This window comes from Dromiciops gliroides, chromosome 2, assembly GCF_019393635.1.
Source record: "Dromiciops gliroides isolate mDroGli1 chromosome 2, mDroGli1.pri, whole genome shotgun sequence".
In the NCBI taxonomy this organism is placed as follows: Eukaryota; Metazoa; Chordata; class Mammalia; order Microbiotheria; family Microbiotheriidae; genus Dromiciops; species Dromiciops gliroides.
The window spans coordinates 432,923,112-432,949,983 of record NC_057862.1 but is presented as its reverse complement, the minus strand read 5'-3'; the positions used below and the strand labels follow the sequence as shown (position 1 = coordinate 432,949,983).

Here is a 26,872-nt window from a genome sequence, read left to right as displayed (position 1 = left end):
CCCTTTTCCACCAATAGCAAATAATGGAAAATTGTTGCTTTGTAATTATGTATGTCTCTTTGGTTATTAAATATGAGCCCCCATCTTCTGGTATAGGACATACTATGAATTCTGAATCCTGGAATCCTTGCTATTTCCCAAACCAATTCAGAATAAGAAGGTTTAGAAACAAATCACAAGCACATTTGGATGAGCAAGGGAAAGTTGTAAGAGAGGAGAGAGGAACCCCACCCACAAAGCCAGAAACTTCACCCAACTCCTAAACAATACTCTCTCTGCATTACACACACACACACACACACACACACACACACACACACACACACACACACACATTTCATGGGAAATAAAGACTTGAATCCAGCCTTCTGCATGTTCATGGAACCCAAATTCTCAGAACTAAGTCAAGGTCCTGCTTACACACCTCTGCTACCCTCCCCCCCCAAAAAAAAACCCCATACCTCAAAGACCATCTAATCCAAACCATTTTACAGATGAGGAAACTGAGGCTTAGAAAGATTAAATTAAGCTCATAGTCACATAGGTAGTTGTGTCAGAAGCAGGATTTGAATCTAGGTCATCTTGACTCCAAATTCCAACCCCTGAACCATTTCACAGCAGTGACCCCAGTATTGAAAGTATTTTCTACTGTTAACTACTTCTGGGAAAGGTAATGAGATTGAACGATTATCACTCATACATTAGTGTGAATTAGCTCTTTTCCAAGAGACCTGATGATGAAATTTCATGAGAGAGAGGGGATAGAGGCCACGAGAGCACCGGCTAGGAGACAAGTTTCAATGGTAACCTTGCCAATGGCCCAGCTCAGCCACAGATCATCTCTGCAGTATGGGAACCTGCAGGAGAGATCCACTTTGGCCCCTTCACAGTGAAAGCGGCCCCAAGCCAAGAAGTCTTAAATGAGAGTAGGATCTTAGCAAAGACCAAGAAGTACTTGGATATCATCATTTCAATACAGCGTGTTCGCGCACTGCGAATCATTTGTTCAGGCAGACGATCTTCTCTTCTGTCTGCGTTCTCATTCTCAGGCTGCTGGGGCATCTGACATACACCCAGCATCCGGGACGCGCGCACTGATTGGTTGGCCTTCTTTCCTTCTTACTTTTTTTCCCCCTCTACTTCCTTTCCCCCTCTACGCGCTGGTCCAAGCTGCGGAGCCTTCCTCTGTCTCTGATACTTGCCCAATCGCCGCTTGCTGATCTTTCTCTTTCTCTCTCTGTTTATGTCTGTACCTCTTTCTGTGTGTTCTGTAGAGGATGTAGCAAATTTAACAGCCAGTGATGTGATGAATCGTGTAAACCTTGGATATTTGCAAGGTAATTCTGCTCCCCCCAGAGAGTCGAGCCCGACTCAGAGCACACAAGCATGATAGGAACATGCCAGCTCCCTCCACTGACCCGCGCCTCCCCAGCCAGCCCCATCCCTTTCTGGTTGGGTTGGGCTACAGCAGAAGAGGATAGAGGTACTTGGGACCCTGACCTAAAGGGTCTCCCTGAAAAGACTGTAATATTCAAATTAGCCAGGGACTAAGTTTAATTAGTGCCCTAAGAGGTAGGATTGTTATCCCTATTTGATAGACAGGAAGGAAACTGAGGTACACAGAAAAGTGACTTGCTCAATGTCTCATAGTTCAAAGGGCTAGGGCAAAGTCAGAACTGGAACCCAGGTCTTCTGCCTCTCATTCCAGGATTGTTTAAACCTAAACCCTAAACCAAAATCTCTTAAAAGGGTCCCTTCCCAAGGATGAATGTAAAAATAATTTTTTTAAATCCCAAAATTTAGCACTGTGGTCCTTGGGCAGTAATAATGACTCTCTGGCCCTGCTCAGTACTTCTGATACTGCAGTAAGAGCCATTCCCTTATGCTAGACATGAAGGGGACAAAAGGACAGGCTCACTTCCTTCATATTGAAACCAGCTCAGGGAAAAAACAGACAAATTGATGAAAATTATCTTTGAAGAATGTTTGAAGAATAGAGACCCCTTATAACCAAGTAGCAATTTATGTATCAATTGTTACTTTGAAAATGGGGGTTTCTGCTAGAGAACAGAACACTGGACATGGAGTTAGAAGCCTGGGTTCCAGTCCCAGACCTGACACTTAATAGTCAAGTGAACAAGGGCAAGTCCATTTAAACCTCTCTGAGCCTTGGTTTCCTCTATAAAACGATCATCTATACTACCTGCATAACAGGGTTGTTATGAGAAAAGCACTATAGAAACCTGAAAGTGTCATATCAATGTGAATTGTTACTATCATTAACTGAAATCAACTTTTACATCCTGTATTATTTTTGCTATTCGCTCATTTGAACAAATTTGTCATAGTTAGCGGCAGGGAAATTTCAGCCCAGCATCCTCTAGAATTGGGCCATGTTCCAGATTCATATCTGAGTTAGTTGAGCTTTTTATTGTAGATCAAGGCTCTTTCCCTTTTTTCCATGTCCTGGACCCCTCTGACAGTTTGCTTGAGGCCTATGGACCCCTTTCAGAAAATACTTTTAAATGCATAAAATATGTAGGATTACAAAGGAAACCAAAAATACTCAAACGCAGTCACCAAAATTTTTTTTTAAAAAAGCTCACGGGGGCGGCTAGGTGGCGCAGTGGATAAAGCACCGGCCCTGGATTCAGGAGTACCTGAGTTCAAATCCGGCCTCAGACACTTGACAGGTACTAGCTGTGTGACCCTGGGCAAGTCACTTAACCCCCATTGCCCCTCAAAACAAACAAACAAACAAACAAACAAAAAACAAACAAAAAAAAGCTCATGTACCCCAGGTTAAAAGATCCCATGCCTGTCAGATGTAATTCATTAATTCTAATGAAAAGGCTCCATTTATTCCATAGCCCTTTAACAAGAGTAGCTAACATTAGATTTAGAAGGAGCTGAGAGTGGAAAGCCTGCCAGTTGGGGAGAAGCTGGTCAGTAGGGTCCTCCCCACCCCCAAGCAGTTACTATCTTCTTTTGTCACTAAAATGAAGGTCCCCTGGAAACTACCGCAGTCCATACACACCCTTCAGCATCTCCAGAGGAGAGGACTTGCCAGAGCCGGAGGTAGCTGGCTGGGTTTAAGCATTTTTCCCAGAATTGGAGGGAAATCCACTGTCCAGTAGTGGTTAGAAATACCCTAAACCAGGGGCTCTAAACCTTTTTTGTGACCTGGACTCTTCTGGAAAATCTATAAACCCATTCTCAGAATAGTGGTTTTTAATGCGATTGCAAATGAAACTGATTACATTGAAGTTATTGAAATATTTTTAAAAACAAATTCACGGACTCCAGGTTAAGAATGTGTATATCAGGCCTTTGGTGCTGGGGAGATTAGAATGACCACTCTAAACTCTTAGAGTTTAAGGGAATCAAATGTGCTTGGGTTTATGGCCCTGGCTAGAACGCAGTGGATGGGAAAAGTTGGCATTTTCTTACGATCGTGTGCTTTTTCTTTTGTGCCCCCACCTCCCTCCAAAGACTGGGTTCCAGGAATGATTTTCATGGAAGGCCCATGCCTTTATAGTATACTGCTACTTCCTGGATGGTGCTGGCCAAAGCTGAGATTGGCTGTTCATCCATTTCCCCCTAAAGCCAACTTCTAAAAGCCCTTGGTTTGGGGACATCAATTCTCAAGGCTCAGGAGTCTCTCATTTTGTGGGCTGGCTTCTCCACAGCCAATGATGAAGTCTGCCTTGGAAATGGTATCATTGGTGCCCTACACTGGTCTGTCCTCAGGCCAAGCAGCCCCAGGACAGTGGCAGTATAGTGCATGGGTAAATGCTTGTATGCAGTGCATGGTGTCATTTGACAAAGTGGCTTCTCTGTGAAATGGGGGGGGGGCTTGCCCTCAGTGCCCCGCACCCCCCCTTCCCTACCATGCCACTGACTGTATCCTGAGGATGATTGAAATTAAGCAGGTCCTGTTTGTCCTTCATTCACCTCCTGGCTCTTTGCTCCGTTTTTCCTATCTTCCTTACTGTAAGGCTCCTGGGCAGGAATGCTAGAAGTCCTGATGGGCAAGCCCACCTCTACCTCTATGGCATTCTCATGGATAGGCCAGGAAAGTATGGTCACTCCATCAGAAAAATCTGATTCTGTACCCAAAGTGCACTTGATTATCATTTCCCCAGAGGATTCCCCAAAGGCATCCCTGATATTATTAATACCAAGTAACAAATTCAGGGAAATATTTCAATCCAATATAACTTGGTTAAATGCCCTTTGTGGACAAGGCCCTGGGTCTAACACTAGGCATAAAAAGATAGATACAATAAAGATCCAGCTCTTAATGATCTTATAATTGAATTGCAGGGAAGACTTTCACATATCACTAGGAAAGGAGAGTAAGATAAATACATCATAAAATGATTATAGCAAATATTTATTATGCACCTACTCTTCATTTGACCTTTGGGGAAAAACAAAAATGAAAAAGGTATAATCCCTGCCTTCAGGCCTCAAAATTCAGAGAATAAGGTATATATCCATAAAAAGAGAAATTGGTATAATCTGTACCCAAAGAGTAGAACAAACATAGTGTTTTAGTAGCTGAAGAAGGGAAGTTTCACTGGACTGAAGAGTTCAGGACAGATTGCACAAAGGGGTAGAATTTGAGCTGGGCCTTCAAGGATGGGCTAGATTTAAATAGGGAAGAGAGAAAGGGCGATTATTCTATAAACCAATGGTTCTCAAATTTTTTGGATCAGGACTCCTTTACATGTGTAAAAATGATCAAGGACCCCAAAGAGCTTTTGTTTACATAAGAGGAATTAAAAAATGACAAATCTTTAAGTAGTTATTAAATCATTTAAATAATAAATCCATTACATATTAATATAAATAACATATTTGTATGAAAAATAGCTCCACTTTCCAAAACAAAAAAAATTGGTGAGAAGAATGGCATTATTTTACATATTTTTGCAAATCTCTCTATTGTCTGGCTTAATAGAAGACAGACTCTCCTATCTGCTTCAGCATTTAGTTATGATACATTGTTTTGTTTGAAGTATATGAAGAAAATCCAGCTTCACACAGATATACAGTTGGAAAATAGGTAAATAATAGGTAAATAATGTCTTAATTTATCACAAAAAATATTTTCAATTTTGAAGACCCCTGAAATAGTCTTAGGAACCCCCAGGGATCCTTAAACTTTGAGAACTGATTCTATAAACAAAGGCACTAAGGTGAGAATATATGTGGTAGATTCTGGGGGAGGTGATTTAGTACCATAGTTCTATGAATGAGATAATCCTTAGTCATTGGAGAGATAATTAAACTGAGGAACAGAGCTCTGATCCTCCCAGGTCATTTCCACCCGATCTCCCAACACAACAAAATTCCACTCCCTGTGTCATCAAGTGTCAGAAATGGGGCTGATTTTAGTTTGTTTATAGGAAAAGGAATATAAAAGGAAAAAGTATTGGAGGGGAAGAAGGTGATAAGTAAGATCACCTTCACAAAACTGGGCCTTGCCAGATCTCATTTATAAGTTGCTAGGCACACTGGAGGCATTTAGCAAACATTTGCTAAATTTGATTACACTTTTTAAAATTTTATTTAAAACAACCTAATCTAAATGCTGATTGTAAATTTTTCCATTTCCAAGCTTAAAAGCAAACAAAGGTTAGGTAGAGGGGAGGAGTTCATATTTTGGTGCCCTTCCTGCCTGTTCTCCAGTGCTAAGTACTAGGGTTCCCACTATGAAGCCTTGCAGAAAGTGAGGATTCCCTGTCCTTCCCCACTCCTACCTGGTCTCACCTCTCCATCCATCCCTCCATCCTATCCCTGATGCACCTTGCCCAGAACTGCCTCAAGCATTTGGACAGCTGTGTTGATGCATTTTTCCATATGGTATGACTTCTCACCTGCTGACATATATACATACCCCTGCTGGCTGCTCTGCCACTCATAGCTGAAAGATAGCACAAGCCACCCCCAGAGTCCATGGTTCTCTCCCCCACAGTTCAGGCGTCGTGCTATTCAGGTCAATTGCATCCACATTCGCGATTGTATTGGTGGCTTGAAGTAAGGTGGCCCAGAGAAGGTAGATTTTCTCCAGTGGTTTAGCAAGAAATAGAAAAAAAAATACAAGAATGGTTTTAATAATATCAACTTAGATTTTTTTATAATTTATAAAGTATATTACAGTTTACAAAGCTTTACAGGTTATAAAATGTTTTACATTTTTAAAAGCCCTTTCACATTTACCCCTTTTAATAGCCATCTGAGATAGGGCGGGGATTGTTGTTCCTACTTTGAAGAGGAGTAAAGTAAGAGTGCAGAGAGATGAGGAAACATGCTTCAGGTCAGATGGTTAGTTAGGAGAGGTATCTGGATCTTTCTACCCTTCCATATGGCCTGGAAGAACATCTTGCTCACTCACTAAGGGAAAACTCTGACTAGATTGCTTACTTTTAGCTGGGAACACTGCTTAGCTAACTGCTGCCTTATGAGACTCCTAGACCTTATTTAGCCTCTGGATTTACCATTTTGAAGAAACAAAGCCATCATTAAAATGGGAGAATCTGAAATTTGGCTATTTCATTTGACTTGGCCAGGTTTGGGGTTTTGTTTGTTTGTTTGTTTGTTTTTCTCTTTTGTTGGATATAGCTTTTTTACCAGTGAAGTAAAAGCTGATGTGATTGTTTTCTCAAGGGCAAGGTAAGACTCTGGCTGTAGATATCAAAAATAAAAGATCTTTGAGTGAAAGAATAAGGTTGGTCATAGCTGTTAAGCTACTGAGTGCCTCCTAGGGTAGGGGGTTGTCCTATACTTTGTGCCTACATTGTTACCAAGCTTTACCAGGGATACTTTTTGTCAAAAATCAGCAACATCCAGTAGGAGAGAGTTCATGACCAATTTCATTTTCAGATAGTTCTTCTGACTGTTAAAAAGTTTTCCTTTATTTGAAGCATATATTTGACATCACAAGGACATGTACAATAAGAACAAGAGATGAACTAGCCTCATAGTGAGAGCAAGGGATAACAGTAACCCAGATTGTGACAACATCCTTGAAGACCTAGGGAAAGACTTCCTGAGCATTGAGTAAATCCTCCTTTGAGGATTTATGGGAAAACACGGACAAGAATCATACAGAATTTGAAGATGTTGGTGGGCTGTGACTCCACACTGAGGATGAAAAATATCGGCACAAATGAGATCAAATTATTGAAGCATTTAAGATGTGCCACTGCCACTGAGTCTTTCTTAGAAGAATATCAAATAACAAGATGAATAGTTGAGGATACTAGAAATAATTAGCCTGGGAAAAAAAACTTCGGATATACATAGCACCATCTTCAAACATCTATCACATAGAAAAAGGAAGAAACTAAGCCCTCTGAGGTATTGAAAAAAATGTGGCCATGAATGAGAGAAGTAGCTGGGTCTTCTTTTCTTTGTGACAAGCAAAGGATTCCTGTGTTCCAATGAGGTGAGATGGGGGGAGGAGGTGGAGAGGATGGAAAGAAGGGAGTAGAAGTTAACTGTGCTTTTTATGGTTTGGGGTGTTTTTTTTTGTTGGTGGTGGTTTTGTGGGGCAATGAAGGTTAAGTGACTTGCCCAGGGTCACACAGCTAGTAAGTCTAAGTGTCTAAGGCCAGATTTGAACTCAGGTTCTCCTGAATCCAGAGCCAGTGCTTTATCCACTGTGCCACCTAGCTGCCCCCAACTGTGCTTTTTAATATTTTTGTTCCATCCATTTATGACAAACTGGCTCCCTTATCCTTTCCACCTCCCAGACAAGAGTAAATTTAATCTAGAAACACTTCCTGAGCTCAACCCTGAGCTAGGTGAGGTGATAGATGGAAAGAAGGTAACAGTCCCTTGCCTTTTAGGAGCATACTTCTAGCTGAGGAGAACAAGACTTCTACATATGGAAAACTAAACAATACAAGAACTAACACTATGCAGCCTATGCCAAGGTGGGAAAGGAATAAGCATTTATTAAGCACATACCATGCGCCAAGCATTTCACTAAGCACTTTACAAATATCTCATTTGATAAGGTACCCAATGAGTTGTACAGATAAGTAAGTATTCCAGGAACCCAGAGGAAAGAGCAACTGTGCTGGTCTGGGGTAGTCAGAAAGGCTTCATGAAAGAGGATAGACTTCAGCTTGAAAGTTTGGAAGACTAAATGAAAAGGACATAGACTCAGAAAGAGGAGAGCAGACCCTGAAAACAAATATAGAACTCTAGGATCCTAGAAGTCTTCACGGTCCTTCAAGAGATTCCCTCTGCTACCCAATGCTTCAATGGAGCCATCACTCATGCCTCCATACCTACCCATCCTGTGCAATTCTTGTCCATGTCCTTCTACAAATCCTCTGAGGGAATCCATCCAATGTATTGGAAGGCTTCCTCTGTGATTTTTCACATTGCCTAGATGTCAGAGAACCATTCAAGTTGTCTATCATACTCCCTTCCTCTTATTGTATGACTTACTGTATGACTAACCCATCTTGTTTTCTAGTCATGCATGTCCTTGATGATGTATTTTACACAGTCATCACAGGTAATGATCAACACCCAATTCACACTTGCCCATGGATCTTTCTACTGCTCTTTGGGTCACCTGAGGTTTTGATTCTTCTGAGATTATGGTGTCCTTTGATTTCAGCAATAGAACATCACCAGGAGGATTTTGGTATTAGAAATTTGGGCTTTTATCACAAGGTACAACCTGTGATCACTGAAAATGTCACACATTTTCCCAAGGGTGATCCAGCCTCATTTCCCCATTATTTAACTTTATTTGGCTCATTATACATGGACTAACTCAAAGGGCTGTTCATCTGTCTCCATGTTATAATCTGGGCAATAGGCATTCTTCTTCAACCTTAGGCCATTTCACATTTTTATCATGGATCACCTTGGCCAAGAAAAAGAAAAAAAGAACAGTCTGGTGATGAGCCCTTCCACACATAATGATGCTGGTCTTTAAACAGCCAGCACAGGCCTGTATATGAAGTCTTTTCAGATTTGTAAAAACAGCCAGACCTTGAGCTCCATGGGCATAATCTTCAAGGATGCAGGGCCACCTTGACCTCAAAGGATTTTTGTGCAAGTCCTCTGCCATCATGTTTATAAGAATAAAGGGAGGAAATAAGTGCCTTCTTCTAACACAGCCAAGCAGCAGCCCCTGGTCAGAAAAGTAACATTGTTGGTTCTGTTCTCTTTTCAGATGAGATGAATGACCACCAGAATACACTGTCCTATGTCCTCATCAACCCTCCACCAGACACAAGGCTGGAACTGAATGACATTGTGTGAGTACAACAGACTCCTGCTCATGAGAGGAGATTGCCTTCGGTGGGGTGGGGGTGGGGGGACAACAAAGGGAGAAAGGGATATATTTGTATATTTACTTACCTTTGTAACCCACTCTTCCAAATCAGAATGAGAAATTTGTATTCCCAGAATAAGTTCCTAAAATGTCATTGTGGACACAGATTTATATCAACAGGTAGAGCACCCAATAGGTGCAAGGGCCCTTGTTTGGCACTTTGGAAAATACAAAGATAAAGACATAGTCTCTGCCCTTTGAGGGACTTATAGGCTAGTAAGGATACATTCTTTACTACATTCATTACATTCATATATTCATGTGTGATGTCATCAGTGTGAACACTCAGCCCACCAGTGCAGGCTGCATATCCTTTCCTCTGTGCCTTCATCATTTAGCATATCAATATAGTGAATAGAACTCACCCACCCAGTGATCAACCTTCTAGTGTTGAGCTTCTCTAGACTTTTGTTGTTGTTTAATTGTTTTCAGTTGTGTCCCACTCTTCATGATCCCATCTGGGGTTTTCTTGGCAAATATACTAGGGTGGTTTACTATTGCCTTCTCCAAGTCATTTTACAGATGAGGAACTAAGGCAAACAGGGTTAACTGACTTGCTCAGAGTTGCATGGCTAGAAAGTGTCTGAGGCTGGATTAGAACTCAGGTTTTTCTGACTCTAGGCCCAGCATTCTATCCATTGTTCCACCTAGCTGTCCCTCTCCAAACTTAGCTAAGCTGATTCTTGGACAATATACATATAGGCTATAGCTGGGCCCATTCTCAAGACATCTACATCTGGTATGACCTGCCAAAATTTTTCTTTCACATAACCTTTTTTTTTTTTTTTTTTTTTTTGGTGAGGCAGTTGGGGTTAAGTGACTTGCCCAGGGTCACACAGCTAGTAAGTGTTAAGTGTCAGAGACCGGATTTGAATTCAGGTACTCCTGAATCCAGGGCCGGTGCCTTATCCACTGCGCCATCTAGCTGCCCCTCACATAACCTTTTAAAACTCAGGGTCCCATGAGCAAAATGTCACAAAGTCCATTAGATGAGGCTGTTTTATGTATCAGTTTTGTTTACTTGTTTTTCTTTATTAGAGGTAAATATTCCATTGAGAGAGGGGAAATACCAGAAAATGACCATGATGTAAAAAACACAAGGCATTGATAAAGCTTTACATTTCTTTATTTTGAGAACTCAAGGTCATTTTTATATCATATTACATTTTCAGAGGAAGAGCACATAAAGCACAAATCAGTGTGAAATCAATGAATGACAGGTAGATGAAGACCTTGGAGATGAATCAATTCTTAATAGTGATAAAGTCTGAGCTATGGTCATGGCAGTGGGTGACTGAAGTAAAATGAAGAATAAAAGTCATTAAACTGAAGAGCTTGAGGAAATGTGAGGTCAAAGGGAAAGGATTTAAAAGTTGAAATTATTAAAGATTATGACAGGAGGCAGCAAATCTAGGAACCAGGTACCAAAATCAGTGAGAAAAGTATAATAGCATCCTAGAGGTTGGCAGGTGACATCAACAAGCATGGGAGAGAGTGATATTCACAAATGGTATAAACTTCAAAAAAAAAGATTGGTTCCAGAAGAAACCATGGAAGGTAAAGAGTAGGGTGACCCCTTCTGGCCATCAGAAACCAGGGAAGTGGGAGAAGAAGCATCTTAGCTTTGCAAAGGATTGCAAGAATATGGTGAAGTTGGGAAGAACGAGGTTTGCATTCAGGTAAGATAGTAGAAGGAGTGGTTGATTCTATTCAATTTAAATCATTGGACATTTAAGAACCCACTATATGCAAGGCACTGTGCTCAATAGTGGATGTGCAAAAATAAAAATGACACAGAACTAGCCCTTAAGAATCTTTCATTCTAGGTATGAGATGGCACCCACACAAATAAGCATAATACAAAGGAATGTGGTAAGGCAAAGGACATGTCTGGACAAAATACTTGAGGAAAATTTGAGAGAGAGATCAAAGATGTGTTGAGCATCTTTGTGGATCACCATGGTAGGCACTATGGGGGAGAAATAAAGGAGTCCTCAAGGACGTTGCATTCTAATTTGGGAAACAAGTCATGGTAAACAATTAGGAACAGCACAAGAAGGCAGTGTATAATCAAGAACCATATTGCATGATATCAACTCTGAATATTGTATAACTTTAGAGAAGTTGGAGATCAGTGTTATTGGAATGGTTGGGGAAAATTATTTAAGTTGGGCCCAGAAGAATAGGTTAGACTTGGCTAGAAGGAGAAGGAAAGAAAACATAATGAAGTAGTTCACCGTAGGTACTTAAATGCTTGTAAACATAAATGAAAGGTGTGCGAGAAGAGAACATTATTGATCACCCTAGGGTGGAAAGTGGACAACTGTTATTTCTCCACCTCTTTTCTTTTTTAGGTATTTAATTCGATCAGATCCTTTAGCTCATGTAACCAATGACACACACAGTCGGAAAAGCAGTTGCAGTAATAAGTTGGACCCAAGCCACCCTGAGACACGAGATGAGACACAGCTCTGAGGTCTACAGTGGCTGCCTCCGCTGCCACTAATGCATGGAACTTCCCATCATCTGGGTTCGCCTTTGGTTTGACTTTCTGGAGGCAGAAGAAACAGGCAAGGGGTAGAATTCCCAATGATGACCCATGGAACCTATGGAGTGCTGAGCTGCTCTCCTGAGGACTCCAGAGTTAATCTCCATGGAGAAAAAAAAACATACTGCAGCCATCGTGGGGGAACCCCTTAGAAAGGAAGTTCCTTCACCTTCAAAACTACAGGGTGAGACCTCACCTGCCTGGAACAGCCAGGAGCTGTTGAAGTTATTGTTTTTAACCTTTTTTTAATTTTTAAACATATATAATATATGTATCTCTACACAAGTGTACCGCAACTAGTGAAACCATCCTGGCTGGGACAGAAAGGGAATGCTTCAGAGCAATAGCCTGGAGACAGCAAAATGTAGAGAGCACAGTTTGTTCAAAGAATCGACTAAAGAACTATGCAGAGGGTGAAGCTCAGGGAGAGAGAAAGGAAGGTTATATCAGGTGGGAAGAAATTGGTGTTGTGGTCTTGGGAACCATTTACAATGTCCTGATATGCCACCTGTCTCTGGCACAAGAAAATGAGAGTTGAGAAGTTGGGGGGAGGGAAAAGGGGGGAATAAAGAGTCAGAGTCAGATATTAGAGAACAAGCACTTTTGGAGTAGAGTTCTATATGACATTGGCCAGGGAAAATGCTGGGTCTCTCCTAAAAACATGGGAAAGGAAAGCCTCAAAAAGCAGTCACAACAAGCTAAAAGATACAATAACCCAGATGGGTGCACTAAGTCAGGTGAGCTGCCCAGTTCAGAATCCTTGACACTGCTTGATAGATCAAAGGGCACTCACAGAAAGCTCTGTAAATTACTTGGGAAGGAGGGCAGGGCACCCAGTGTATAAGGTGCAAGACTTTTAAGACCTAAGGGAAGCTGGATTGGATTCTATCATTCCTATTGTCTAAATTTACAACTGATAATCTCATTTATGACCCCTCAGGCCTAAGAAAGTGATTCCATCTTCCTGCAGTATGTGGGACTGACTTGTAAGAGATGGAGTAGTGATACTAACAAGGAGAACAGGAATTGATCATCTAATCCTAGAGTAGTGTCACTAAAGTCTTAGAAAGTCTCATCTCCTTTCTCTCCTCTTTCTAACTGATTCAGCCAAGCACTCCACTCTACTTCAAACTAGGAAAGTTAGTACCCCCAGCATACATATTAATGAAGGAAGTGCAAAATCTTTTGAGTTCGTATTAAGAGGAAGAGGAAGTAGGCCCCTGTGGAAAGCATTATATTCTGGTGGCACTGGGGAGATGTCCCCAGTATGTCAAAATGGAGAGCAAAATCCTCCCCTTCTTTGGAAGGAATTTGACTCACCACTCCCAAGAATTTATCATACTTTTGACCTCTCTGTTGTGAGAGCTGGCAAGTTGTAGCCAGTTGTGTATATTTTCTTTTTTTTTTTTTTAGTTGTATATATTTTCAATATGGAAAGATTCTAAGACACATGGTAGCTGATACTTATGGTTTGTTGGGTCAATGGCATTTCATGAGAGAAGAGACAAAAGTTACATATTTTGTGTGCTTGTTAAACACACCGAATTTTTAAGGTCTTGAATGTTTCTTAGGATGCCAGCAGGAAGATGGATGAATGAGATGACTTTAAACCCTACATTAAAACAAAGGAAAAGAGGAAAGAATAGTATAAAGCACAATTTCCACCCCAGAGTTGCTTAATGATTTCAAACTGTTAAGAAAACTTTCCATTTAAACATGAAAGGGACTGAGATTCTGACTGACTTCATTATCAGGAATTCCTGAGATCCATACAGGGAATAAATGTTTTATTAGGCATGTTGCTGGTTTTAAGATCAGTGTTGGATCCCTTCCATTCCACTGATATTTACTATTACTCTACTCTTGTTAAGCTATATTCCAGTTCTTTCAAGAAAAGTTTTAGTACTAGAACAAGGTAATTCTTGGAAAGTTCACAAGCATATACGAACTCATATTTTTAGAATTTTTTGACCCCAGTCCTCATGATACCTCAACCTCAACCCCAAAGACAGTGCTGTTTGCTCTTTTTAGTGAGAAGTTTTGTACTGGTCCTATTGTTTGCCCTAGACTGCGTCAGGGTCATTTCCCTGGGTCATGTTTCAGGATGTACTCTTTTGAGTCTGGGGTGGTGGCTGAAGGAGCAGGTTCATGAAGACAGTGCTCATACACCAACCCGGTCAATTGGAAGCCTAGTAACTTGAGTCAGGTCATGATGAAATATACTTCCAGGTCCCTTGAGCTTGTTCAGAATGGATATGGCTATCTCTTGTGAATTTCCTCTCCCCCAAATCAGCACTGCTGCCTAGTTCTGACTCTGATCCTGTGGATTTTTTTAAAATAAAAAGTATATATTTTATACGTATTGACATATATATATATATACACATACATATATATACATATATATATATACATATATATATATATATATATATCAGCCATAGATAAGCTTTGCTGCTAAGTGGATCTCCTGTATCAGGAGTCCTCAGGAGGGGAGCCTCTAGGCAGAACTTAAGACTCAGATTTGTAAGAAAATGGTCATATCTGTGAGTAGCTGCCCCTCTGGAGTATAGATGTCTCTAATTACTTACCAAAGAACCTAGAGTTAAGACAGGCTCCTCTCTATCATAATTACCAATTTTCCATGTTCTTAGTCAAAATAAGGGATCATTCCTCATTTCCATTATCACCTGTGTGGGCCAGCTAGTCTCTCATACACTTGGAAGGGTGGAACAACATAGTGCTGGGTAGTAATAACAGTCAGCAAGCCAGAGAAAAGTGGATTCATTTGAAATTGAGTTCATATGGGACTTAGTGGGAGGGTACAAAACCAGCAGCCCCATCAACTGGAAACCCGAGGTCTTTCCTAGCAGTCCTTTCTTCTAGCATTTTTTATTTCCCCATACACCTTCAATGACTCAATCAATGATCTCTTTAGCACCTAAGCACTGTGGAGAAGCACAAGCATAAGACAAAGGGCCTATTTGGGGTCTGGACCTGTGATTTCAATGATATAAGGAACTCCAGATGAGCAAACTCATTCTACCAATATGGGTTACCACCTTCCCTGAAACTGAAAAGTTTTGGTTGTCTAGAGCACTGAGAAATTGTAATTCACCAGGGTCTCACAGCCAACATGTAACAGAGGCATGATTTGAATCAGAGAGGTGCGTAAGCAGAGAACAACAAGAAATGTGTTCATAGAAAAGAAAAGATAACTAACGAAACCAAGAAGGATAGAATCAGTCCCAAAGGAGGAGTTCAGAAGGGAAGGGAAGGCTGAAGCCGTGGGAAAAGGGCTTCACAAAGGTGAGACCTGACCTGGATCTTTGAAAGATGAATAGGATTTGATGGGTGAAAGGAAGAGCCTCTTCAGCTGGGCTTTAGAAAGGTGCATATGATTCAGACTGATGGAGAGAAAGGAGAAAGACGTGAACAAAGGTCTAGAGGCAAAGACAAGCCTGGTTGAACTAGAGTATTCCTTTTGGAGAGCACTAATGTGTCTGAAATTTGGGGGACCTTTAAGATAATAATTACACACTTTCTTTATAAGTTTATTGAAAGGCCTGCTCTTTGGGCTACTGGAATAAGCCATAGGTTGTAAATCTGCTTTTCTCCCAGGTTATCACACTTCTGTATTATTTCCCATGGGCATTTCCAGATCTACCCCATCTCATATCATTCCTCTGTATCCAGGACCTAGGGAGTAAAAGATCCTTGCCTCTTATTCTCGCCAATATGTGCTAAGTTCCCTATTTCTCATTGCCTCCCCTTCCTTCTTCCCTTCTTCAGAAAATGGGCGATGGTGGTTAGTTTTTTCCCAAACACTTAAAAACAGACCCTTTGATTGTCTGAAAAAGAGTATCTTCTTTAGGATAGAGGCAACCAGTTTACTTCCCTTCCTCCAATGTGAGCACAGAGCCATTCCTTCCTCAAAGCCAATATGATGTCTTGTGGTGGAGCCATAGGTCACTTTGCACACAGACTAAACTGGAATTCATTTCAGAGACATTTCATACCTCAAAACTGTTTAGAGCAGGCATAAAGCTATGAAATGGCCACTTCCTAAAAGCCCAGCCACAAAGGTTTCTCAAGAGTGCCTGGATTTCACCAGGGTGCATCCCACATTAAAGGTAAATGGATGCAGGGCAGCTAGGTGGCACAGTGGATAGAGCACTGGCCCTGGATTCAGGAAGACCTGAGTTCAAATCCAGCCTCAGACACTTGACACTTACTAGCTGTGTGACCCTGGGTAAGTCACTTAACCCCAACTGCCTCACACACACACACACACACACACACACACACACACAAAGGTAAATGGTTTAGTTCCTAGGCAATGCTGCCCCCAAGAGTGTGGTGATTTCTATATCAAAGTGTCACTCATTGTTACCCTATCTGGCCCCTTGTGAAACTATTCTTACAAAGATCATTTTACATTTTCAGATCAAAGGAGAGGTGCCAATATTAAGTGCCTGAAATTACTGTCAGGGATACACTTATGAGTTTGAGTATTTTCAGGACCCATTCTTCTCCACACCCACAATTCCTCTCGGCCTTAGTTTCCTCATCAACAAATTGATGTGTCCAGCTTGATGATGATTACTGAGGTAAATTAGCTCTAAATTTTATGGTCCGATGAACCACACTCTCCCTTGCTCACATGAAGAAGGAAATTATAACCTTTTCCTTCCCCATTTCCTGTGTTTTCAATGAAGCAGCACTTAGCTCTGGTCTTATCAAGGTTTTGCTATTAGGTTTGCTCATTTTAAGAAGTTGATGTCCTTTAAAAAAAAAAAGCCAAGTTCTTTCTGCCAGTCCTGAAGGAAGGGATGCTAGGGGAGGAGGACTGTGTAAAATGATGTCCAAACATTCAGATTGCTGGCCTTCTTCCTGCAGATAGCAGGCTTGTTGTAGGTAGGGCTGGAGGAGATTCGTTTAGTTCAATTTGGAGCCACAAAAGGAAAATCAAACAGACTGGATTGGGACCAGGTCAAATATAATTTCACTTCAAAAATACAAGAGGAGGGAAGTTGGGAGAGGAGGCAATGAGAGACTGCAGTGGCTCGAAACAACAAACATTGCATTTTCCTGCGATCGTGACCATAACTGGAGCAGCACCCCCAGAATACATCCTGAGTTATCATCCAAATAAACTGTACCACACCGAGAGGAATCTCACAAAAAGGTTCAGCTGAAAGATGCCATAAGAAAAGCCAATAAGATTTTTGCACACTGGAATGGAAAAAGCCAACAAGGCCAATAAAGCTGCATGCAGCACAACCTGATAAGACAGCCTTCTGTGCCTCCTTTCACCATTGTTGCCTTGCGAGAATGCCATGCATGTATGTATATATGTTTGTGTATGTGTGTACATGTGTATATGTTTATTATAGGTATTTTGTGCATGTGTATTGTGCATATTTGTGTGTGTGCATATGTATATTGTGTATATGTGTAAATATGTGTATATGTGTACTGTTAGCATGTATATTGTGTGTATAAATGTGTGTATGTGCGTAGAGGGCAAAGTGGAGAAGCAAGGACCACGTACCAGACATGGGACATAAGCCTTTGTGGGGAGGGAGTCAAGGTTTAAATGATGTCTGAGTACTAATGCATTCATTTTCTCCATATAGTAAAAAACAAACAAACAAAAAAAACACCTCAGGATTTTGGAATGATTGGGAAAATATGAATCATAGGCTATTTCTGAGAAAATTTTGGCCCTTTAAAACAAAAACTATAAATTGATCCAATGTTTAACATGGTTCATTGATTTAGAGCTAAAAGGGGCCTTCCTTGGTGATTGTCTAATCCAACTCCCTTTTACATATGAGGAAACTGAGGCTATAGAGGTTAAGAGTTGGTACCAAGTAAATTTGTTGTTGTTGTTGAGTCACTTTTCAGTCATGTCCAATTCTTCATGAGAACTTTGCCATTTTCTTCTCCAGATCATTTTACAGATGAGGAAACTTGAGGTAAACCAGGTTAAGTGACTTGCTCAGGGTCACACAGCTGAGGCCAGATTTTAATTCAGGGAAATGAGTTTTTTCTGATGCCAGACTGAGCACTCTATCCATTGAAACACCTAGCTCCCTACTCCCCCTACAAAGTAAAGGATATGTTTTAATGAACAGAGAAGACTTATTAATGAACATGTTGATTATTCCACACAGATTCCTATCCACAAAACTGTCCAACAATGGAAACTGTTGTATTATAAGAGAATCATGAGTCATATACAAAGAATGATAGAAAAATGATTTATGCTTCAAGTAGGGATCAAACTACAGGAGGTCTCTTCCAAATCCATAATCTATGATTTTGTTGCTAAAAAGCTTGAATACTCAATTTTCTGAAACCTTTTGTTTGTGTGTGTGTCTGTGTTTTTATTGGTATAACTCCCTTCTTCCCTTAGAGAAAAATCTTTACTCATAAAGATCTAGAACTATTGTACAACTTGGCATTGGAGAGTACATGGGCCAATGAGAGATTAAATTACCTCATCCAGGATTATATAGCAAGTAGGTATTAAAAATGAGATCTGAGCCCAAGTCTTTCACTGGTTCTCTATCCAATATGGCAATCAACCTCAAAGAAATCTATTTTACTATAAGCAAATGTTTTTTTCAAATCCAGAAGCCTAATATGGTAGGGAAAGTACTGTACTTGGAGTCAGATGATCTAGGACCAATGCCCTACTTTAATATTTACTAATCATGTGACCTTGGGTAAGTCACTTAACTCCTTTGAGTCTGTTTCCTTATCAGTAAAATAGAAATAATAACAGGTTTTACATGGCTCGCTGTGGAGAGTGCTTTGCTAGGGAAATGTAAGATGTTTTTATTAACTCAAGCATGGCCAATTTACCCAGATTAGAGAGTGTGAAGTTGAAAGTGGCCTGTTTTTCACTGGATTCATGGAAAATGAGTATACCACACATTCAAAAAATTGTTTTCAAGATCATTTTCCATCAAATTTCTTGCTTAATGAAGATAATTTTGCGTTTGTTTCTCCAGTACCTGAGACAGAATAAGCACTTAATGTTTGTTGATTGATTGATATTTAATTGAAGATATGCAGTTTGAGGAGTAAGTTTGAGGGAGCTGAGTCCAAGAACCTCATTTCTATCCTTAGGTCTAGACATAGGTCTAGACAAGAGTTTATTTTTTTACATAGTATTTAATTTTTCCCCATTACATGTAAAGACAATTTTTAACATTCATTTAAAAAAAACTTGAATTCCAAATTTTCTCCCTCTTTCCCTACTTCAACCCCCCCTTCCCAAGACAATAAACAATTTAATATAGATTATATATGTGCAATCATGTAAAACCTATTTCTATATTAGTCATGTTGGGAAAGAAGAAACAGACCAAAAGAAAAAAACCATGAAAAAATAAAGTGAAAATAGTATGCTCTGATCTGCCTTCAGACTCCATGAGTTCTTTTTTCTGGATGTGGACAGCATTTTTCATCATGAGTCCCTTGGAACTGTCTTGAATCACTGTATTGCTGAGAATAGTTAAGTCATTCAAAGGTGATCATTATACAATATTGCTGTTACTGTGTACAATATTCTCCTGGTTCTGTTCACTTCACTTTGTTCAGTTCAAAGTTTTTTCTGAAATTTGCCTGCTCATCATTTTTTTATAGCACAATAATCATCTATCACGATCACAATTTGTTTAGGCATTCTCCAACTGATGGGGATCCCCTCAATTTCAAATTCTTTGCCACCACAAAAAGAGCTGCTACAAATATTTTTGTTCAGGTAGGTCCTTTTACCCCTTCTTTTTAAAAAATCTCTTTGGAATACAGATCCAGTAGTGGTATTGCTAGACCAAAGGGTATGCACAGTTTGATTGCCCTTTGGGCAAAGTTCCAAATTGTTCACAAGTCCACCAATAGTACATTGGTGTCCCAATTGTCCCACATCACCTCCAACATTATCATTTACTTTTCTGTCATATTAGCCAATCTGATATGTGAGGTAGTACCTCAGAGTTGTTTCAATTTGCATTTCTCTAATCAATAGCAATTTAGAGCACTTTTTCAAGACTATAGATAGCTTTGACTTCTTGATCTAAAAACTGTATGCTCATCTGTTGATCATTTATCAATTGAGGAATTACTTGTATTCTTATAAATTTGACTCAGCTCTCTATATATTTGAGAAATGAGGTCTTTATCATAAATACTTCATGTAAAAAATATTTCCCAGCTTTCTGCTTGCCTTCTAATCTTGGTTACATCGGTTTTGTTTATGCAAAAATGTTTTAATCTAGTCAAAATGATCCATTTTATATCTTTGTCTCTTGTTTCATCATAAATTCTTCCTTTCTCCATAGATCTGACAGGTAAACTATTCCTTGCTCTCCTAATTTACTTATGGTACCACCCTTTATATTTAAATCATGTAAGCAATTTTGACATTATCAAGATGTTGGTCTTACACATAGTTCCTGCCATATTGTTTTCCAATTTTCACAGCACGTTTTTTCAAATAGCTCTTGTCCCAGAAGCTAGGGTCTTTGGGTTTATCAAACATGATATTACTCTGGTCATTTACTACTGTATCTTGTATACCTAATCTATTTCACTAACTTGCCACTATGTCTTAGACAGTACCAGATAGTTTTGATAATTACTGCTTTTTTAGTTTGAGGTCTAGTATGGTGAGGCCACATTCCTTCACTTTTATTTTTCATTAATTCCCTTGGTATTCTTGATCATTTTGTTCTTCAAGTTGGATTATGATTTTTTCTAACTTTTGATAGTTTTATTGGTATGGAACTGAATAAGTAAATCAATTTTGTTAGAATTGTCATTTTTATCAGATGGCTTGTCCTACCCATGAGCAATTGATATTTTCCAATTGTTTAGATCTGACTTTGTATAAAAAGTGTTTTGTAATTGTGTTCCTAGGTTTGTCCTGGCAGATAGATGCCCAAGTATTTTATATTGTCTACAGTTACTTTTTTATGTAATTTATCTTTAATAAGAATTTGATACAGATTAAAACCTAATAATTTAAATTATTTCATTGCACCATTTTATTTTTCTGTAGCACATAAATACAAGCATATTTTGGCCTATAAATAGTATTAAAGAATAACCATAATTAATTGGAATGCTTAGGGTATGGGTCTATGTAACTAATGGCTAATGTTTAATTCTTCTGGGTAAAAACCTTTAAAAATGAGTTTACTTTTTTGTCTTAATTTTACTGCCTTTGCTAAGCTAACCACATTATGATAGCTAAGAATCTTGCTGCACCTTAATCATAATTAAGATCAATCAAATCTAGCTTTCTAATGTCATATATAATTTTACAATACCAAAAACATCCTTCAGAAAATACACATGGCTAGATGACTGCATTTTTTCATAAGAATCTTTTTCTTTTTAATGAGCATTAGGTCAGAAACAGGAATATCATGGGATCATATCACTGTTCTACAGTTACTTTGAATAGAATTTCTCTTTCTGTCTCTTGCTGCTGGGCTTTGTTGGTTATATATAGAAATGCTGATGATTAGTGTGGGTTTATTTTATATCCTGCAACTTTACTAAAGATGATAATTATAGTTGATTCTCTAGGATTCTCTAAGTTTACCACTGTATCATCTGAAAAGAGTGAGTTTTGTTTCCTTATTCCCTATCCTAATTCCTTCCATTTCTTTTTGGTTAATTTTTTTTTTCTTTTTTTGGTGAGGCAATTGGGGTTAAGTGACTTGCCCAGGGTCACACAGCTAGTAAGTGTTAAGTGTCTGAGGCCGGATTTGAACTCAGGTCCTCCTGACTCCAGGGCCAGTGCTCTATCCACTGTGCCACCTAGCTGCCCCTTCCATTTCTTTTTCTTGTTGCCATAGCTAACATTTTTAGTACAATATTGAATAATAGTGAATGATAGTGGGCATTCTTGCTTTACCCTTGATTTTATTGGGAAGACTTTTAGTGCTTTACCATTACAGATAAAACAAAGCAAAATCAAAAGCAGATCTAATTCTAAGAGATGAAGAAAACTACATCTTGATAAAAAGGTACCATAGACAATGAAGTAATATAAGTTCACAAGTGAATTCCACCAAATAAGTGAATTCTACCACACATTTAAAGAATAATTAATTCCAATACTATGTAAACTAGCTGGAAAAATAGGCAAAGGAGTTCTGTCAAATTCCTTTCATGACACAAATATGGTGTGGATACCTAAACCAGGAAAAGCTAAAACAGAGAAAGAAAACTATCAACTAATTTCCCTAATGAATATTGATGGAAAAATTTTAAATAAAATACTAGCAAGATTACAATAATATATCACAAAAATAATACACTATGATCAGGTGGGATTTATACCAGTAATGCAGGGCTGGTTCAACATTAGGAAAACTATCAGCATAATTGGCCATATCAATAACAAAACTAACAGAAATCATACAATTATCTCAATAGATGCAGAAAATTTTGAACTTGTCTCTGTAGAAGCCACCTGTTAGACTTGTCAGTCAGAGCTACCAGCCAATTAGCTCGAAGCTATGTGTGTGTGGACGGCCCTTTTTCCTGTTGGAGAGGAGGCTTCTGGGAGGAGGAAGGGGCGAGGGCTCTTTTTTCACCGGGACCTCATGTGGAGTGGAGCTGAGACACTGGCTCCCTTAGATAGATAGATGAAGGCATCTTGGCCTCTCTCTCTCCTCACCAAATTCTTATGCTTTTTTATAAATGCTTAAAAATCTAAACTCTTGCTAAAGCTTCTAATTTATTAGCAACCACTCATTAGATTTTTAGACAGTCTAGCTAGAATTTTAGCCACCTTACAGATAGCAACTTTACATCTGAGATCATAACTGCTACCTTTTTTTTTACTGCAGCTGAAGCATAATAAATTCTGCTCCAGCCCAGTCTCTTTGCTTCAAGTATCTTGTAGCATTCTAGTTTTTTTTGTTGTTGTTGTTGTTTGTTTTTGGTGAGGCAATTGGGGTTAAGTGACTTGCCCAGGGTCACACAGCTAGTAAGTGTTAAGTGTCTGAGGCCGGACTTGAACTCAGGTACTCCTGACTCCAGGGCTGGTGCTCTATCCACTGCACCATCTAGCCGCCCCTAGCATTCTAGTTTTTAAATCTACTGTTATCTACTTCCATTTGAGTAAGTTTATCTCATTCACATTCAGTTATGATTACTATATATTTTCTTCCATCCTACTTTTCTTCCCCCCCCCCTCCTCTCTCCCTCTCTTCCTTCCTCTCTCTCTCTCTTCCTCCTTTCACCATCCCTCCTCACCAATGTTTTGCTTCTGACCGCCTCCTCCCCCAATTTGCCCTCCCTTCTGTCAGTCCCCCACTTTTTTTTTCCAGGGCAATGAGGATTAAGTGACTTGCCTAGGGTCACACAGCTATTAAGTGTCAAGTGTCTGAGTTCAAATTTGAACTCAGGTCCTCCTGAATCCAGGGCTGGTGCTTTATCCACTGAGCCACCTATTGCCCACCAGTCCCCCACTTTTCTACCTCTCCTCTCTCTAACTTACCCATAGGGTAAGATAGACTTCTATACCCAACTGATTGTATATGTGTTTCCCTTTTTGAGCTAATTCCTATAAGAGCCTCATCATGTGAAATAATTTACCCCATTCTACCTCTCTGTTCCCTCTCTGCTCCCAATGTAATCCTCTTTCTCACCTCTTAATTATTTTCTGTCATTCCATTAACGTCACTTTAACCCACACCTTTTATGTATAGTCCTTTTAACTGCCCAAATAGCGATACATTTCTTAAGAGTTACAAGTATTACCCTCCTGTGTAGGCATGTAAACAGTTGATTTTCTTACCCTTGTTTTCTCTTTCCTATTTACCTTTTTATACTTGAGTCTTGTATTTGAAAATCAAATTTTTTGTTCAGCTCTGGTTTTCTTATCAGAGGAAAAGTGGTCATTCAATGAAATAAAAGACTTTCAAAACATTCCTGATGCTACATACATACATATATAATGTACAGAAGATACAAAGTAACCACAGGAAGGGAAAGCATTAGCAGCCAGGGGGACCAAGAAAGGCCTCCTGCAGAAGGAGGTCCTTGAGCTATCTTGAAAAACAACAACAGGGAGTCCAGGAGGCAGAAATGTGGAGGGAGAACATTCCAGGCATTGGGAATAGCTAGTGCAAAGGCAAGGCCTTGAGGGGAACAACTAAATATAATGGATGTGAAAGCACTTTGGGGGGTAGCTAGATGGCACAGTGGATAGAGCACCAGCCCTGGATTCAGGAGGACCTGAGTTCAAATCTGGCCTCAGACCCTTGACACTTACTAGCTGTGTGACCCAGGGCAAGTCACTTAACCCCAATTGCCTCACCCAAAAAAAAAAAAAAAAAAGAGAGAGGAAAGCACTTTGGGAAAACATACTACCATCTTAGATTTGTAATTTTAACTTTTGAAATGTGCATCCAATGAAGTTCAGTCCATTCTCTCTCCACTAGAAGCTGTGAACACTAGTATATATTGTGCTTTCTATATTTCAAAGGTCTTTCCTGTCTGTCATCCTGATACTAACAAAGACCTGGTGAAGGTCTGTAAAAAGAAAGCATAGTTCCAGGAAAAAAAGGCCTCTCAATCTTCATCAACCTATGGGGTCCACAGAATTACATAATTTAAAGCTAGAAGGGACCATAGAGATTGTCGAGCCCATGGGACTATTTTAAACTTTAAAAAAAAAAAAAGTCATGGACCCGTCATAGACCCCTTTGGCAATCTGGTAAAATCTATGGACCCCTTTTCAGAATCATGTTTTCAAGTACTTAGGAGAAATGCTAGGTTTTCTGTTACAGGTTAGTGAAGATAAAGATGTATTCTTTTTTCTTTTCCAAGTTCACAGCTGTTTCTCATAGCCACCTTGTTATGTGAAATACTATACTGTATCATTATCAACTCATTCCTTTGGGTTATAGGAGCACTGAGGGTTGTTCCTCATTCACATTTTAGTGTAAGTGACACAGAAGATTATTGGGCTTGGAATCACTAAGACCTGAGTTCAAATTCTGCCTCAGACAGTTCTGAGCCCTGCAACCCTGGGCAAATTACTTAACCTCACAGCCTTAGTTTCCTCACCTTGTAAACCACACTTTCTAAGTCCTATAGAAATGTGAAATTATTATATTCCTGCCCCTTCCAAAATTTCCACTTATAGAACAGAGTTCTGAATATAAGTTTGATTTGAGGGAAAGGGGAGTAGAAGTGAGAAATCTGTAACCTGAGCAATAAAGTTTGGTGTAGGGCTGGAGAGACAATGGGAGGTTTTCAGGAAGACATGATAAAAGGGAGGATAAAAGCTCAATGATACTCAAGATTAATAAGGATATAGTAAGAGACCATTTAAGAGATCTTTGATAAGTACAAGTCTCCTGGGCGAGGTGAACCACATCCTCAGGTAGTGAAGAAATGAATGGATGCAATTTTAAAGTACTGTGAATTATACCTAAAAGACCAGTGAGAATGGAAGAGAGGGGAAAGGATTAGAGAAGGGCAGATGTTTAAATTGTCACCAAAAAAAAAAAAGAGAATGGAATCTGCAAATTATAAACCAATTAGTTTAACTTATTAATTGTCATTGTCAAAATTCTAGAATGTATTATTTAGAGAGTCATTGTTATTATTGTTTGTCCTTCATTCTCAAAGAGGACCATGACATCAGAATGATGTGATGCCTTGCAGTGAATTAGATTTAAGTGAGGGAGGGCTGTGCAAGGTCACCAACCTCACTCTCTCCTCCAGAGGCATCTGGGTCCAGTGGTGAGATACATATCAGAATCACTGGAGATGGCCCCGGATGTTTGAGGCAATAGGGCAATCGGGGTTAAGTGACTTGCCCAGAGACACATCTAGTAAGTGTCTGAGGTGAGATTTTAACTGAGGTTCTCCCAATTTTAGGGCCAGTGCTCTACCCACCATACCACCTAGTTACCCTGATAAGACATGGGCTCCATATGGAGCCCAGTGTCCAAAAAAGGGATGCCATATGGAGGACGGGTTGAATTGAATAAGTATGTTTAACTAGGAAAGGAGATGAGTAAAAAGGGCTGTTAAGTGGAAAAGAGATCAGATTTGTCCCCCTTGACCTGAGAACAGAACAGCAATGGGTAGAAGTTCCAAAGAGGCAAATGTAGGCTTTATGTCAGGATTAAACAATTAAAACTACCTTGAAATGGAAATGGCTGCTTTGGGAGGTAGTGGATTTCCCCTCGTTGGAAGCTTTCAAGCAAAGGGTGGATAACCACTTTTGCCTCATATTTTGCTGAAAAAATTAAGGCCATATAAGAGCTCCCTCATCTCTGTTCCTCATCTACTATCATCTAGCTTTCTTCTGCCACTATCTCCTCCTTAATTCACATCTCACATGAAGAAGTAACCCTTCTCATTGCCAAGGCAATATATGCTCTATCTGCATAGTGACTTCATTCTATCTTTTGTTCCAGCAGATTGCCCCCCCTCTCATCCTCACTCTTCTCTTAATGTTTAATCTCTTCCTCTCTACTGCCTATAGTTATGCCTATGTCTTCTCCATCCTTAATAAACCCTCACTTGATTAATACTTTCTTGATAATTATCTTCCCTTGTTATCTTTTCTCCCTTTTATGACTAAAATCCTTGAGAAGGCTTTCTATAATAGATGCCTTCACTTCCTTTGTTCATACTTCTTAATTTTCTAAAGTCTGGCTTTCTACCTCATTATTCAACCAAACTCCTCTTTCCAAAGTTACTAATGATCTCTTAAATTTCTACATCCAATGGCCTTTTCTCAATCTTCATTCTTTTTGACCTCTTCGTAGCTTTTGACATTGTTGATCACCCTCTTCTCCTTGAGACTCTCTTCTCCGGGTTCTCAGAATACTAAACTCTACTGGTTCTCTTCTCCAACTGCTCCTTCTCAATCTCCTTTTGAGGATCCTCATTCAGGTCAC

General features: G+C 39.6%; 1 protein-coding gene across 7 annotated transcripts in view; it reads left to right on the top strand.

Moving 5' to 3' along the window:
• The window catches only part of KCNT1 (potassium sodium-activated channel subfamily T member 1), a 222,431-nt gene extending 203,236 nt beyond the window's left edge, over positions 1–19,195 (top strand). For 4 of the 7 annotated variants that reach the window (XM_043984851.1, XM_043984850.1, XM_043984847.1 and 1 more), the window contains 3 exons: positions 1,275–1,337; positions 9,209–9,293; positions 11,725–19,195. In XM_043984851.1, the coding sequence (XP_043840786.1) occupies positions 1,275–1,337; positions 9,209–9,293; positions 11,725–11,845 (269 nt within the window). In that variant the 3' untranslated portion in view covers positions 11,846–19,195. The remainder of the gene's footprint in view (positions 1–1,274; positions 1,338–9,208; positions 9,294–11,724) is intronic. The other 3 variants (XM_043984853.1, XM_043984852.1, XM_043984849.1) reach the window with 1 other exon arrangement.
• Positions 19,196–26,872: the final 7,677 nt, after the last annotated feature.